Here is a 14,521-nt window from a genome sequence, read left to right on the forward strand (position 1 = left end):
GCCTGTGAAAAACCAACTTGATTTAGTTTGCCTTTAAATTTAAATGACGTTTGAAGCTGATTCAAGGACCAAAACCCCCTTCTTTTCCTTTCCCCCTGAAATGAATATTTTCTAACTATTTCTCCACTGAAAAAAAAAAAAATGTATACTTGATTTGACATTTATGGCCGTGCAAGTGGTTGCATGTTTGAATATTCTGCTTTGGTATTTGACAAAGGTTTTGATGAGGTGTTTTTTGCTCAAGTCCTGGTAAATCATGTCTCAGTTATGCCTCTATGAGAATTAAGAGTGAAATCAGGAGGTGGTACTGCGGTGAGCTATTCTGCATCTGGAGATTGCCATGTAGCAGATAAAGTGAAAGCCTTTTAAGACCCAAGATCTGAGTTTTGGACTGATGCAACAATGTTGGTTTTAACAAAGAAAAAATTACCCTTGATTTCAGTCAGTTCTCTCTGGTGAGTTGAAGGCTGGAGCAGCTGATTTTCTTGCACATATTAACTGTTCTTTGGGCGTTTCAGTGTTGCTTTTCTTTCCGGCTGTCATAAATGTGAAAATGGTTCAGGTGGCGCAAGTGGTTGCAGGTTCTGTTTCCCACTTGCTGGATCGAGGTATGAATCTGTCGTCTGCTTTGACATGGTGAGAGCTTTCACTTGAGAAACAAAGTGCAATTTCTAAACCAAAAGGTTCTGAGCTAGCCAGCAACAGAAGTGAGAGGAAACTTGAAGTTGTTTCCCAAGTGTGGAATGTCACATTTAGCTGTGCCAGCAAAGACCTGTGCGTAAGTGCTGTTCAAGCTTCCTAATTCATCTGACTGCATCGTTTGGAAGTGCAGCTTGTCAGAGGGAATGACAAGCCACTGGAAGTGGTCATCTTCCAGCTGGCATAGTGCTCCCAGAAGAGGCTATGCATCTGTCCCTTGAGGGACAGACTTAAAAATGCTTGAAGCTTTGACAAACTTAAATGCAAAGAACACTGCCTTAAACATAGTTTAAGATTACTCATCTGAATAAATAGCTGGGAAAGTGGTTCTACATGTGCTGCTCTGAGTGGATTTTTATTAATGCGTCTGATAGGATCAGCTGGAAGTGATGCATCCTCATAAGTGAGAAAGAGTGAATAGGATTTCACTCTGCAGTGCAGAAGGTGGGATCCAAAATTGAAAAGGGAGTATGACAGGGCATGTATTTGCTACTTGTTTCAGTACCAACAGGAATATTAATAATGCATTCACCTTACATAAAACATAGAACTTAAATTCCCTTCTTTTGTCTGTGTTTGAAGGCGTTCAGGCATCAGCCTCTTGGTTGTTATTTTGAAAAAAACAGTGATCTCTCAGGGACAGGGATGGTGTGCCTTGCTCTTGGAGGCTCTATCAACTTGCCAGACCTAAATGCTCAACTGTTATTTGCATACAGATTTGCATAGAGTGCAAGGACTTTGATCTTGACAAAACACATATTTTGTAGAAAAATACTACCTTGAGAGTGATTAAAACTTGCATAAATAAAGGTGGTGTTTGTACTGGCAAACTTGTCTTGCTACTTCTTCTCTCCCCACCCCTTGCTTCCCCCTCACCCATCCACTGCTGATGTCATTGCTGCAACTACAGAGATCTCGGTTGCTTTCAGATTCTGTCACCTGCATAACAAAGCAGCGATGGAGCTGTATCATTTCTGAGCCTTCAGAAGTGTTAACAGATGTTCTTGAAAGCCAAAGAAGGTGCAGCATGAGAGCTGCAGAAGCTAAGAGAGACTAAATGTAGATGGTAGGATAAAAGCTTGAATTTCTTTTTATCTCAAAGCTTCATAAAATTGAAAACTGTTTTTTATGTTCTGAAGCTATTTGAACTCGGGATGGGTGGATTTGGAAGGAAGCTTGGCCTGCATGGTGTGAGCTGATAGAGCTGTGGATGTGTCACACTGCTGTGTAACTTCCACTGATGGATTCTTGCTCAGCACTTGCTGAAGGGCAGAGTTGTGCTTGGAAATCTCAGCTAGGCAAGGTGTGATTTCAGAAGTCACTGCAGATTATATGACGATACTGGTGAGCTTTAGGTTGCACGCTAAGAAAACTTCTTCCCCTGAAGGTGTTGGAGCAGTTTAGCAGAGAAATGTGCGGTCTTTGCTCCAGAAGGTTTCCAGGTCAGCCCTAAACTCACCCTCAATTCCAAATAGCTTCCCTTGGAGGGGTGGGTTAGAGTGGATGACCATCAGAGCAAGATCCCTTCCAACTGCCATTGCAAGGAGTCTGAAAAACAGCACTTTTCAGGAGAATCTTGTGAGAGTAAGCTTGCCTCGGAGTGTCTGTATTGTTGGGACACTTAAATAGTTAATATCTGAATTCAGTTGTGTGTAAAATAATGGGTCAGGGATGTTTTTGCCCTGTCAAGATGAAAGATGAGATGTTTTTTCATTAGGACTGGCTATAATGTAACACACAAATGAATAATCTTCAGGAATCCCAAAATTCTCTAGATTTCTGGCAGGGATTGGCAGAGTTTAGGGTGGTTATAGGAGTCCTTTACAGCCAGAAGAATAGCAGAGCGGCACAGATAACATGAAACATTTTGAAGGTAAGGCTGACACACAGGACTTCCCAAGAGACCTACCAATTAAAAGTAGTGGAAAGAACAATTGGACATAATACTACACCATAAAACATGGGATCAGTTTGATGTAGTGTGTCTTTTTCTTTTCATTAGTCATGTTTTAAAGTATTTGGAAAATATTGTTGGTTGTTATGAGTAGGCTGAAAAGCTTTCTGTTGGCTTTCCAGCATTTCACAATATTAATTAAGCTTGAGAATTTTGTGTCTTTCCCATTTTTTAAGCATACCACAACAGATAATGTTACATTAAGTGTTACAGATCTGTGTGCAAGTGAAGTCCTGTCAATCAGAGCTGTCCAAAGGTCAAAGTCAAAATGTCTGGCCTACTCTTCTCCATGGAAAAAGAAATCCCAGCAGGAGGTTGAAGAATGAAAAGTATAATAGGAAGGCATTCTGTGTGACAGCATGGGAATAAGTGGTATTTTGCCATGTTTTTATTGCATTTCTGTGGTGCCCATTCATGGGTATTACAGAAATTATTTCCATATGTAAGGGAAGGACACAATGTCCTAGTCTGTATCCTTGGTGGGCTTTGGGAGCTGTTTTCACCCTTACTGGCAAGATGAAATAGGGGAAACCTACATTTACAAACCTTAACCAAAGCCGTTTCATACTGAAATTGTAGATGTCTGTGTTGCTTTGATGCGTGTTTTAAGATAAAGTTTTGGTCTGATTCTCTAGTTTTGGCTGCGGTAATAAAACTTGTTTTCCCAATGAAATCTTGAAGAATTCGGAAGCATTTTTAGCAATAGCTTCCCTGCAGCTGAGGTAGGAACAAAATCAAATTTGCAGCTTAATACTAAAATTTGAATGATAGAATAATATAGTGGTACAGTGATCTCTGAATTCATAGATATGTGACTTGAACGTGCTTATACACCAGGTACTTTCAGAAATGTATGGCAGTGCATTTATAGTATATAATATTGTGTTTAATAGAGAATTGAACTCCAATTACTCATAAGATACATGGTTGTAAAAAATGAAGAGAGTTAATTACCTCCAATTTCACCATACTGTTTAAACCACGGAGCCTTTCTTCTTAGTAACTGTTCTTATTAGAAAATCCAAAGATTTCACAATAGACTTTGATCTTTACTGTAAAATGGAAGGAGGAGGAAAGCTTTCACACCAAAATGTTAATCATGTTCTCTTTGTTAGTGCCTCTGTGTTGCATATTAAGTGGACCAGCCTATCAGTCCAAGTTCTGTAGCTTTGTAGGCATCCACCTTCCCATAAACCAGTCATCTTTGGACTCTGGACTATACTTTTTTTCAGCTGTTTATCCTTTGTTGACTATCTGCCCTAAGTGTGGGTGGTTCTGCTAAACTAAAACCATGTGTGTGGTAGGTGCACTGTCAATACACTGCTTCAGTATTGTTAAACAGGTTTATTGTGTGAGAAATACTTACTCTCTAAATGCCTGATGCCTAACGATTATATGATTGCATTTTTACATTGTGGTTTGGTAAGTGGAATGCTCATTACTGTATTTGAGTCTCCTCACTCTCTCCAGGAAAAAAAAGGAATTAAAATCCAATTTCCTAGGAAAGACTTGCATCTATTAGGTAGGGAGGGAGAAAACCCCAAACCCTCCCCCTCCCCCCCAAAAAAACCAAACAAAAACACACACACAAATAAAACCAAAACCACAACCAAACCCAAGACACACAAACCCAATCTTTCCTAGTGAATTATACTAGAGTTTTGCATTTTTATAGTCCTGTTGAATGTACAGTGACAGGGTCAATAAGCATGTGTGCATTTTGGAAGTATTTACAAGTTGCCGAATTCTAGACTTTCTGGATTTTTATTTATACTTCCTCAGTCCATTCAGCAGTTAGATGTCCTTGCAGTGAGCCTCTGGGCATTCTGCCAAGTCTTCACTATTGTCAGGATGCAGGATAAAGTACAAAGGAAAATACTTGTCTATGTTTCCTTGTAAAATTTTATAAGTAATGTATAACCTCAGAAGTGAGACCCACCTGTATTAAAGTAAGAGCACAGCTAGATGGAGACAGCACTGACTCTCACTCTCCTTGACTGTACAGGTGGTTAGGGTGTGCAGATCACTTTGACATGCAAGAACTGGTGATGTCCACGAATTAGTAAGAAAATCTGAGCTAGAACTGTGGGCTTTTGGCAGCCAAAGTGTCTGTGTGTAGTATTGTAAAACTGTGCAATAATGTAATTGTGACGATAACTGAAGATAAGCCTTTTCTGAAGAATTAAAGCTGAACAAAAATGGTTTGAAATTTCAGCAGCTCTGCATTATTGCCTCTCTTTCAGTAGATCCTGTAGGTATAATGACATGTTTGGCAGAGCCTTGCCCCAATGCACTATAGTGTGTAGTTTTCCACAGTTGTTCTCATCCTTTTGAAAAAAATGACTCTGTAAATTTTAGAGTTGTTTTTGTGTCACCAGTTAATTTGGTTAAAATGTAGTAAGATGGAGGAACCTGTGGGCGATGGGACTAAGTGCTGTTTTTTTCTTAGACTGTACTATGGGGAAGCTGATTGTTAATTTCCCAGGTTGATTTCTGTGAAAACATGATTTCTCTGTATCAAAAAACCTCCCAAAATATAGATACTCACCTGCAAATCAGAGTTGAGGTAGAGCGAGTGCCTCATTCTTCCTTGTTCTCCTTTTTCTCAGTGTTTTGCTCTGTACTTTGCACTGCAAAGAACAAAGCAGTGAAGCAGCAGTATTTTTCCCCTGCCTTTTTGAGAAGATGCTTGTAAATTAATCTGAATGGAGATTGTTATGCTTTGATACCAGTTGAAAGCAAATCTGTATTCATGCTGGAGTACTTCCTAGGCAAGATTATTTAATAATTCAGACTTTTTACAGGAGTCTGAGAACAGCCATGCTATGCCTGCTCAGAGAACAGCCAGGATTTGAGCCTCTGATGCTATAATGACAAAATGAAAAGTGATTTTGTTTTTCCTGTAGGAAAATAGAAGAAATGTATTTAAACTGATTTGTTTGCTGTTCTGATGTAATCACTTCTTTTTACTTATTTCCTCTCTCTTTTTCTTGCAAGTTTGTGCTGAAGCTTTCAATCCAGATGAAGAGGAAGAAGACACAGAGCAAAGGGTAAGAGTGAGGGAATCACTCCATGTGATTTGGCTGAGGTTCTCTCTACAGATTGACAGACAGATGTACATTGCCTTTTCTTACCACTTGTGCTTTTTGTGCTGAACATGGCGTGGTGACACCGGCAAAGTGACATTGCTTCGAAATTTAGAGCTGCTTTGTCTCATGGACTGTTTTAGTCACTACAGCTTTAATACAGTTTTACTTCAAAGGGTTCAAGAGCTGTGCTTAAGTCTAACATTTTTTAAAAATTTAAGCTCTTTTCCTTTCTTAATTCTCTTAAAGGCTTGTTGAGGCAATTCCTAGATTGTAGATGCTGTTGAGAAGAATTAGTTAAGCTTTACCACAGCTGTTTCTTCATGGGTGCTTAAAATTCCTCACATGCTTTTTACTGTCTTTCTTGTCAGAGCAGTTCTGCCTGGATAGGAGAAATGCTTGGTTGAAATATTTTAATTTTGCAGCCACCTGTTTTTTCTCTTGTTCTTGAGAGTTGGGAATTTCTAGGAATTGCAAATCCCGATACTGTAATTGTATTTCTTTGGAGGTGGGTTTCTGTGTGATCAAATCTTGTAGCCTGGTTGGTGAGAATCAGTGGTTTTTTTTTTTTTCCCTGGACTTCTGGTGTTCCTTTCCAGATTCCATTGCAAGGATGCTTACATTTCTGCAATGAAAAATCTAAGTCTAATATGATTTCTCTTAAAAAAGAAGAGATCCTTAATAAATATGTTTCGTAAATAATTTTTATATGCTATAGAAAGAAAAAACAACTATTAGTGTGTCTGTTTTATCCAAATGTTTGTAAACTCGGACACATTTATTCCATCAAAAGTCTTAATTTTCTTGACTGATGATTCAATATTCTGTTTTCTTTTAAAACAAGGGTCTGAGACATGTTTAACTTTGGGAAATAACTTTTTAGAAATGCCTACTGATATGACTGTTTTTTGGAATCCTTCTTATTCCATAAATAAGAAATGTTAATGTTGCGCATTTCAGGTAATTAATTTTTTAATATATTTTCATAGTTCGCCCCTTAAAAGCACATATATAAACATTTTCATGATACAGTATGAGTATTGGTTCCTTTAATCTGATGTTTATAAATGCAAGGAAGTAACAAAATATCTCAAACAACAAAGCTTTTATTTAAGTAATTATGTTAGGAAAAAAACATGGTTATTCTGTAATTTCTTATTGGATGGCCTGAGACTCATATGTATCATATAGGATATAAACTGTCTGTGTGCCGACAGTAATTATACTGGGATTAATACAGCCAGAGTTTGGAAGGAAAATTCCTCACTTCTTCCTCTGTTTCATATGTTCAGGCTTTGACTGTGGCTATGGCTGCGTTAGAAGGGAAGGGAATAGAAAAGGCATCCTCTTCTTTCTTGCCTTTCTTCAGTGTTGTTTTTCATATGTTAATTGTCAGCATAATATTTTTCTTATGTGTCTTTCATTCTACTTGCATTGTATGTTTATATAAATACTGTTTATGCAAACAACAAAAAAGGACTGTATACTTTTGGCACTTCAATTGTGTTCTGCTTTTTCATGCTGAAGTGAAGGTTTAGTCTGTAATCATATTTCTTTGTTGTCATGACTATTCTGTTCTACTTTGTTTTAAAGGTAGTTCATCCAAAAACTGATGAGCAGCGATGCAGACTGCAGGAAGCGTGTAAAGATATCCTGCTCTTCAAAAATCTAGATCAGGTAACAGCATTTTAAGGAAATCTTAAATGGAGTTAATTTTTTGTTATATACAGTTAATATGATTTAAAAATTTTTACACACGCAGTTTTTAAAGACAAGAAAATAGGATTCTGTTTAAAAGAGAAAGAATATTTTCAGTGTAGTGGTGCCAAGAGATACTGCAATGGTAATTCCCAACTTCAGGAGCACAGTAAATATTTCAAGTGTATCAGCAGCTTGAAGACTGGCGTGTGTGTTCGTGCAGTGTATTTTTAGAAACTCAGCTGTGATCTGCATCTTCAACTTTGAACATCTGGTCATTGAAAATGCAACGAAAGTATATTGTTAATGGGCTTGGGAATAGCAAAGATGGTAAAGCAGGTCAGCATCAAGGCAAGGCATTTATATGGTGTCATCTTTCTTGGCTTTCACAGTTTTCCTGTCTGTGCTGCTTGCAAAAAAAGGAAGTTTTAGTTGTGGCTCAACAGGGAAATCCAGCTGGAGCCTGCTGTGCAGACCAGCATTATCCCATTTACTCTGTGGGCTCCACATCTGTACCTGTCCTGTCTCGTCTGGGGCTAGAATTGCAGCTTCTCTGGGACAACAGACTATCCAGGGAAATAAGTCTATGGAGAATCTTGTTCAGTATAGTCCTGATCATGACTGGGGCTCTAAGATAATGACAGCACAGATAATTTACTAATGGATCACGGCGCTATTTCTAGACATACAATGAAATACATGTACTGTTGATATGAATTGATGTGTGTCCATTGCAGTGAAGCTGTGTCAGATTATACCAAACGTGTGTGCTTTGGCACTGAAATGGTGTGTGAAAATGGAACCGTTTGGACATAAACTTGAGATAATGGCTTTTCTGTGCTACAAGTCTGGTTGTCTGCATTATTGAACTTCTTTTAATAAGCTGGAAAAGAGTGAGCTGCTAGTGGAAATCAACATGTAATATCAGCATTATTTGTATTTTTGTACAGTAAAATGTACAAAAGTGTGGTGCATGTTCCAGTTCACTATCCAGACCAAATGAAACGAACTCACCTTTGTCCAGCAGTAATGCTAAGGTGTGTTTTCTGATAGTTGGGTTCCCCTCGTCCCCCTCGTTTGTTTTCTAGGAGCAGCTGTCTCAGGTCCTTGATGCCATGTTTGAGAGGAAGGTGAAACCTCAGGAACATGTGATTGACCAAGGTGATGATGGAGATAACTTCTATGTCATTGAGCGGTAAGCAGCTGTGCCTATGAAATGCAGAGGATGTTTCTTTTCAGCTTCTTAGAAATGGCAGGGAATATTTACGGCAGGAAAGTTTCGGAAGGAAAATTATTTGTTCTGTTTGGTTTTTGTGCCTACCACCATAAGCACGGCTTAAAACCAGCCATATTACATGTTGTCTCTAGACCAGGTTATATTTTTTTCTGGGGGAAAAGCAGCAGAAGTAGCTCTATGGGAATGGGTAGGAGATTATTTTCAGGAAGGAGAATATAGGAAATAAAAACCTGGACTTTATTCAATTAGTTTTGATGTCTGACTTCAGAGAGAGTTAGCCTCTGTTAGTTTGATTTGTATTTGCAGAGTTTGAGGTGCCATTTTGGAATTTCTTCCATCAAGCAAATTCACATTGTAATTTTGGGTATCACGTATATGTGTAACAGGCATATAATACATACATGTGTGCATGGACATTCTGAGTATCTTCTACCCTTTTGGAAAAAAAATATGGCTAATGTTGCTTTGAATAACTATATCCAAAGAGTAATTAAGAACATGGATTTATTTACTTCTGCAAAACTGTAATATTACACAGAATATTACTGAGTGATTTATAAATGTCTGTAGGAACATGATCTTAGCAAACTGCTTTTCTGTTGCACTGTTATCTTGTTTATCACTGAAATAATGGCACCATTAATATTGTATGAAATGCTTTCAAAGCAATTCTTCAAGACAGGTTGTTGCCTTTTGAACTGCAAAAGAATTTCTAGGTTAGAAATAGTTCGTTGGAGGTGATTCTTGTTCATTTTAAGGACATTCCCTTTCTGGTTAGTGAAATTACAGAACATAAGTCTACATCAAATATATTCTGACCATATGCCTGTTCCCTGTCCTCTGCTATACCAGTGCATTAGCCTCAACCAGTGCCCCATTTCTACACTCCGTTTTCTTCCTCAACTGCTCTCCCTCAATCCAGTTCCGTGTCTTTGGCTAGGCTGGCCAAGTTCCTTCTCTTGCCATATTCACCAGAGAGATCAGGCTGTTACAGATAAGAGTAAGGTACTGCAGATAAGACCTTGTGGGAGCCAGTGCCACCAGCTCTGCAAAGATCAGTTCTGATCTTTCTGAAGCAGAGCAGTGCTTCCTGATTTTCGGGAAACTTAAACTTGGTTTGGGAACCTCTCAGAAATGTTAGGTACCATCTGCCTATCTTGATGCATTTCTGTGCAAGACTCTTACCCTGCTGCTTATTAAAAGCTCTTTGCTATGAGTTTTAACCTAAAATGAAAAAGTGAAGTGGAACTTTACCTTAGATACTCAGGTAAATGTTTTTATGGTCTCTGTTCTACCGATGTAATGTTATTCCACAAGTTTTCTTCTGTCAAGAGATAGTTGTGGTGGAAGGTTTCAGGCTTTTAGGTTTTTGTTTTGTTTTATTCCCAAGTATGTGGCAGAAAAGTTGTACAGTGAAGGAAATTAAACTTGGTGTTGTCTAGTGACACCATGGCAGCCTTTGCTGTGAACAGTAACTTGGCTGCAACCCTTTTGTTGGCTATTTGGATTAGGAACAACTTCTGCAGTTAGGAATTTTCAGTCCTTTCTCCCTTTCCAGTCTTCCTCCACCTCCCACCCACTTATTTTTTCACGCAGAAGAATAGCAGAATACTGGTCCTTATGGAAAACTGTAATATTTCCACTTACTTGCAAGTGCAAGTTCAGAGGACTCTGGCTCTTTCACGAGTAGGCATGTCTTGTTTCTCTCAAGTAATTAATGCCTAAATATTCCTGAGGATTAGTTTCTCTCTGTCTAAATGAACAGTGACTTTGTGTTGTGGCACAGGCTTTTTTTTCCTAAGGTCTTCTGCTTGCAGTACTTCCTCACCAGATGGCTCATGTCCGAGTGTCTTTCACCATGCACAGAGGGGCAGCAGGCAGGGGAGGTACAAGCTGAGGGTGCAGCAGGTGTTCAGTGCCCTCTGCATTGGAGGGGAGAGCTTAGGGGGATGTGTTGCATGGCTGAACATGGGACACTTAGCACTGCTGAGGAGGCACCTGCTGGCTCTGTGCTGACTGAGCAGTCATCACTCAGGAGGGGCAGCATTGGCCTCTGCTGCCTCTTGGCGCAGACCGATCCACAGTCTGCCCTCTTCTGCTTTTTCACTTTTTTTTTTTTTGTTTGTTTGCCTGAGGGTTTTACATTTTTTCATGTCAGTACTTTTCACTTGAGTCCTTGGGCTCGTAGTGATTACCATCTCAACAATTACACTTCAGTCTGTTTTTTATTCTTCTTATCTTGGAGGGCTTTAGCTCATGGACTCTCTCACAGCTCAGCAACAGTTTTCTCAGTAAAGCTGAGCCAAGGTCACCCAGTATTGCATCACCAGTTTAGTCCTTGGGCCAAAGACAGCTGAATGCTTGGCTGAAGGTTACGTGGCTGTAGTTACGTGGAAATAAATGGCACTAGTAAGTGACTTTCAGGATGAAGGATGGGAACAAGTTGTTGTTGCTTTTGCTTAAGGTGTTCACATCTGGCTCTTCCAGATCAAATAAAGAACTCTGAAGATTGTTGCCTCTGGGTGCCTCTCAGAGAGTCATTAAAGAGATATCAGACATTACAAGAATTAGTGACACTTTCCATCACCACTAATCCTTTTCTAGTTTACTTTTAGTATGCTGCTGGTTTCTTACTCTCCTAGGCGTGAGTAAGCAGTAGAGTATAAGGTGTCTGGTAGCATTGTTCTGCAATCTCATGTGCTGTCCTTCCTCACTTAGTTCCATTTCTGGTCATTAATTTTCTTTTTTTCCTTATATGCCTAGTGTTGCTGTGGGATATAATACCATTTCTTTTGACAAAGATCCAAATTCATCAGGAAAATTACACATGTATTCAGCTGCTTAAAGCCAGGAAGGTGTTCCCTACCTGCTTTTCTCCTGGACATGATACATTTTGTGAAGTGTCTTAGGCCAGTGGGTAGTCCCTGAACAGTCTCTGTTGCCATAGCTAAGAATTAATCAAGCCTACTCCGACTGTATTTTTTAATTATTCGTTAAAGCCCCAAGCATGACAGTCCTGAAGGTGTAACAGATATTTGTTTGACTTGCAAAGGGCTACCTTTCTGTGCACAGCTTTTTTTTTTTTTTTATAGGCAGTTTCTGTGGTGCAGTTTGATGCAGATTTGTGTCTTAAGTTCTGACTTGCTGTACTTGTACCTGCACTTCATCAGAGTAATCTTTCGATTCTTGGTAGATTTTGGAATACTCTTAACTTGATTATAGCGTAGGAAGTGTGCCTCATGGAGAACTGGGCATGGGAGGCCTTTTGAATTGGAACAGGTTACAGCTGAATATGAGCCAAGTGCAAGGAATTCTTGGTGGCTGGACATTTCCTCTTCATGTGTTCATAGATCTTGGCTAGATATCAGCTGGTTTAGAGCATCTTGGGGTTATGATATACACATACCCTGAAGCTGAAGTTGAGACAAACCTATAGTAGCAGGTGAACAGTTGAATTGAGTGTCCCAAAGGTCCTGCAGCAATGCTGGCACTGAGAAAATGGGTAGAGATGGATCTGAGCCACTCTAAAGGGGCCTCACTGGGCAACACACATGCTGTGAAATGTCACTGGTAAAGATGATGGAACTACTTTTCACTCTGGCCAGAACAGCAGTGTCAAAATGTTGTGCAGAGGAAACCAAGTAGGTCCTGCCCATGTCTATCAGGAGTGAAATGCTTTAGTAAGAGCAATTATTGTGAAAACAGTGTAGATAGAAGCAGTTGAAAAGCTCAAAAAGCTGTATCTCACACAGCAATAAAAGGACTACTTGTATAACACCAAAAAGCTGTTTTCAAGATTTGTATTGGTATGTTGTCTAATAAAAAGTGTTTATTCCATTGTCTTCCAGAGGATTGTATGATATTGTTGTAGCAAAAGACAACCAGTCTCGCTGCGTGGGCCGCTACGATAATCACGGCAGTTTTGGGGAGCTGGCATTGATGTACAACACTCCTAGAGCTGCCACCATTGTTGCCACAACAGAAGGAGCCCTTTGGGGACTGGTAAGGAAAGGAAGTTGCTCTCATATGCATAATATTTTAAGCAGTACCTCATCGTGTCCAGAGCTTCTCTTTGTTATGGTTCCTCTGCTCATAGGTATTTTATCAGGATCTGCTATCTCATCTCCTGGCATGATAGATCCATTGTGCAGATCTTTTTGGCTGACTTTCTGGAACAACTTGTCTGTAAAAACTGTATCACTAGTTCTATCTGTCCCTTCATAGTTTTGCTTTTACTGTAATTGTGGCTTTTTTTGGTGGGGGGGGAGGGGACAGGACGACCTCCTGGTTTTGTTTCCATTTTCGTCCTGCAGAGGACAGTGGAAGCATTAAAGCACTTTTTGGGGGGAGGGGGAAACAATATCTAAATGATGTTCTTTATTTTCAACTCACCTTCCCACCATTTTGTCTCTTAAGGGATTGGGAATGTGTTAAATATCTTCTTGAGGCTGTTAGTAATTTAAAGATGCCTGAAAACCGCCCAAAGCTTTGTTTTCCTTCACAATAAACTGTCATTCGGTTACCTTGGAAGAGGTTCTCAGGTCAGCATGACCTACGAGATACCAAGCTAAATGGTGGTGTTGCTTTGTCTCTAGCCCAACACTGCTGAATGTGAAGCTGGAGCCATTACTTTCCTTTTTTAGTTCTTTTCTCTGCACTGTTTGGATGGGGTTATTTTCCCAGTGCTCTCTTACTCATCTCTGAGGGTTGGCATAATAAGTGGATTGTTCGATCAACCGAGCCTTTGAAGCCACAAGTGCTGTGTGCTGTCTCTGTGCCCCCGGCTTCTCGGCAGCTATTGCCATGTGCTGTGACCTTGATTGTAGGACTGATAAGCTGCTGCACATGGCTGTTTATGCAATCTCAGCGCTTGCTGGGAGATCTGACTTCCCTTTTATTTGTGAGGTAAAGAAAAGAGTTTGGTAAATCAACCAGGGAGTAACGTCAGAATCTCATTTCTGGAGGAAGACAGAACAAAGCAGCTAGCTACAAACTGAGCTCATTCATAAAAGGAAGAAAATGAGAAGATGATTCTTTGTTCCCTTTTGCCTTCAAAAAATGGGTTAATTTTGCATTTAGTTTTTCTGTGATTATATTAAATTAATTAGCAAGGTGTAGTTGAACAGGGACCTCTTGCTAATCATCTGTCCTGAGAACATTTTATTAACTAAGGCTGCATTTTCCTCTCAAACTTCAGTTATTTCTTCCAGTTGTTCTGTTTGCTGTCATGTTTTATTATACTGTTTTGTCCCTGATGTAATTTAAACAGATTTTTATTAGTATGCCAAAGTCATTGCTTAAGCTCTTTGGTTATCTGCCATTTGGGAAGAGTGGATTACTCCTGCTGCATTGCAGGCTTAGGCCAACAGAAATCTGGAAGGCTCAGGCACAAAGCAGTTATCACAGTGGGTCCCTTCTGGAGGAGGGAAATGTCCTCAGCCTTTGCTGCTGAATGTGTGTGGGGGAAATCTCACCATCACACACACTGCCTTCACAGCTCAGCTTTTTTTTTTTGTTCAAATACTGTTGCTTCTCCTCCCTCACTGATACTCTCAAGCAGGTGAATTTATGTTTTTACAGTCCCCCCATTTCTGTGTCTTTCTGCTTCTCCAAACACAAACGTTTGAAGACACTTTTACTACTGAAGAATTCCTTTAAAATCAGAAAAATCCCTTATGCTTTATCATCTCTTTTCCTCCTTTGAGTAACAGTAATATCATCCTGCCTTTCATCTTCCTCATCCTTTAACTTTAACATTCCATTGGTATCACCTCTGTTAGTCCTTGTTGCAAGTATTTTGTTAACAGCCTGCATCCCTTAATAAAGTCCACTTACTTGAAAATACCT

At 39.5% G+C, this 14,521-nt stretch overlaps 1 protein-coding gene across 1 annotated transcript in view; it reads left to right on the forward strand.

Annotated features, from left to right (window-relative positions):
• Positions 1–14,521, forward strand: part of PRKAR2A (protein kinase cAMP-dependent type II regulatory subunit alpha) — a 59,256-nt gene that overhangs the window by 35,136 nt on the left and 9,599 nt on the right. The window contains exons 3-6 of the mRNA XM_040075944.2: positions 5,651–5,703; positions 7,333–7,416; positions 8,526–8,632; positions 12,523–12,676. Of these exons, the coding sequence (XP_039931878.1) occupies positions 5,651–5,703; positions 7,333–7,416; positions 8,526–8,632; positions 12,523–12,676 (398 nt within the window). The remainder of the gene's footprint in view (positions 1–5,650; positions 5,704–7,332; positions 7,417–8,525; positions 8,633–12,522; positions 12,677–14,521) is intronic.

This window comes from Hirundo rustica, chromosome 12 (assembly GCF_015227805.2).
Source record: "Hirundo rustica isolate bHirRus1 chromosome 12, bHirRus1.pri.v3, whole genome shotgun sequence".
Lineage (NCBI taxonomy): Eukaryota > Metazoa > Chordata > Aves > Passeriformes > Hirundinidae > Hirundo > Hirundo rustica.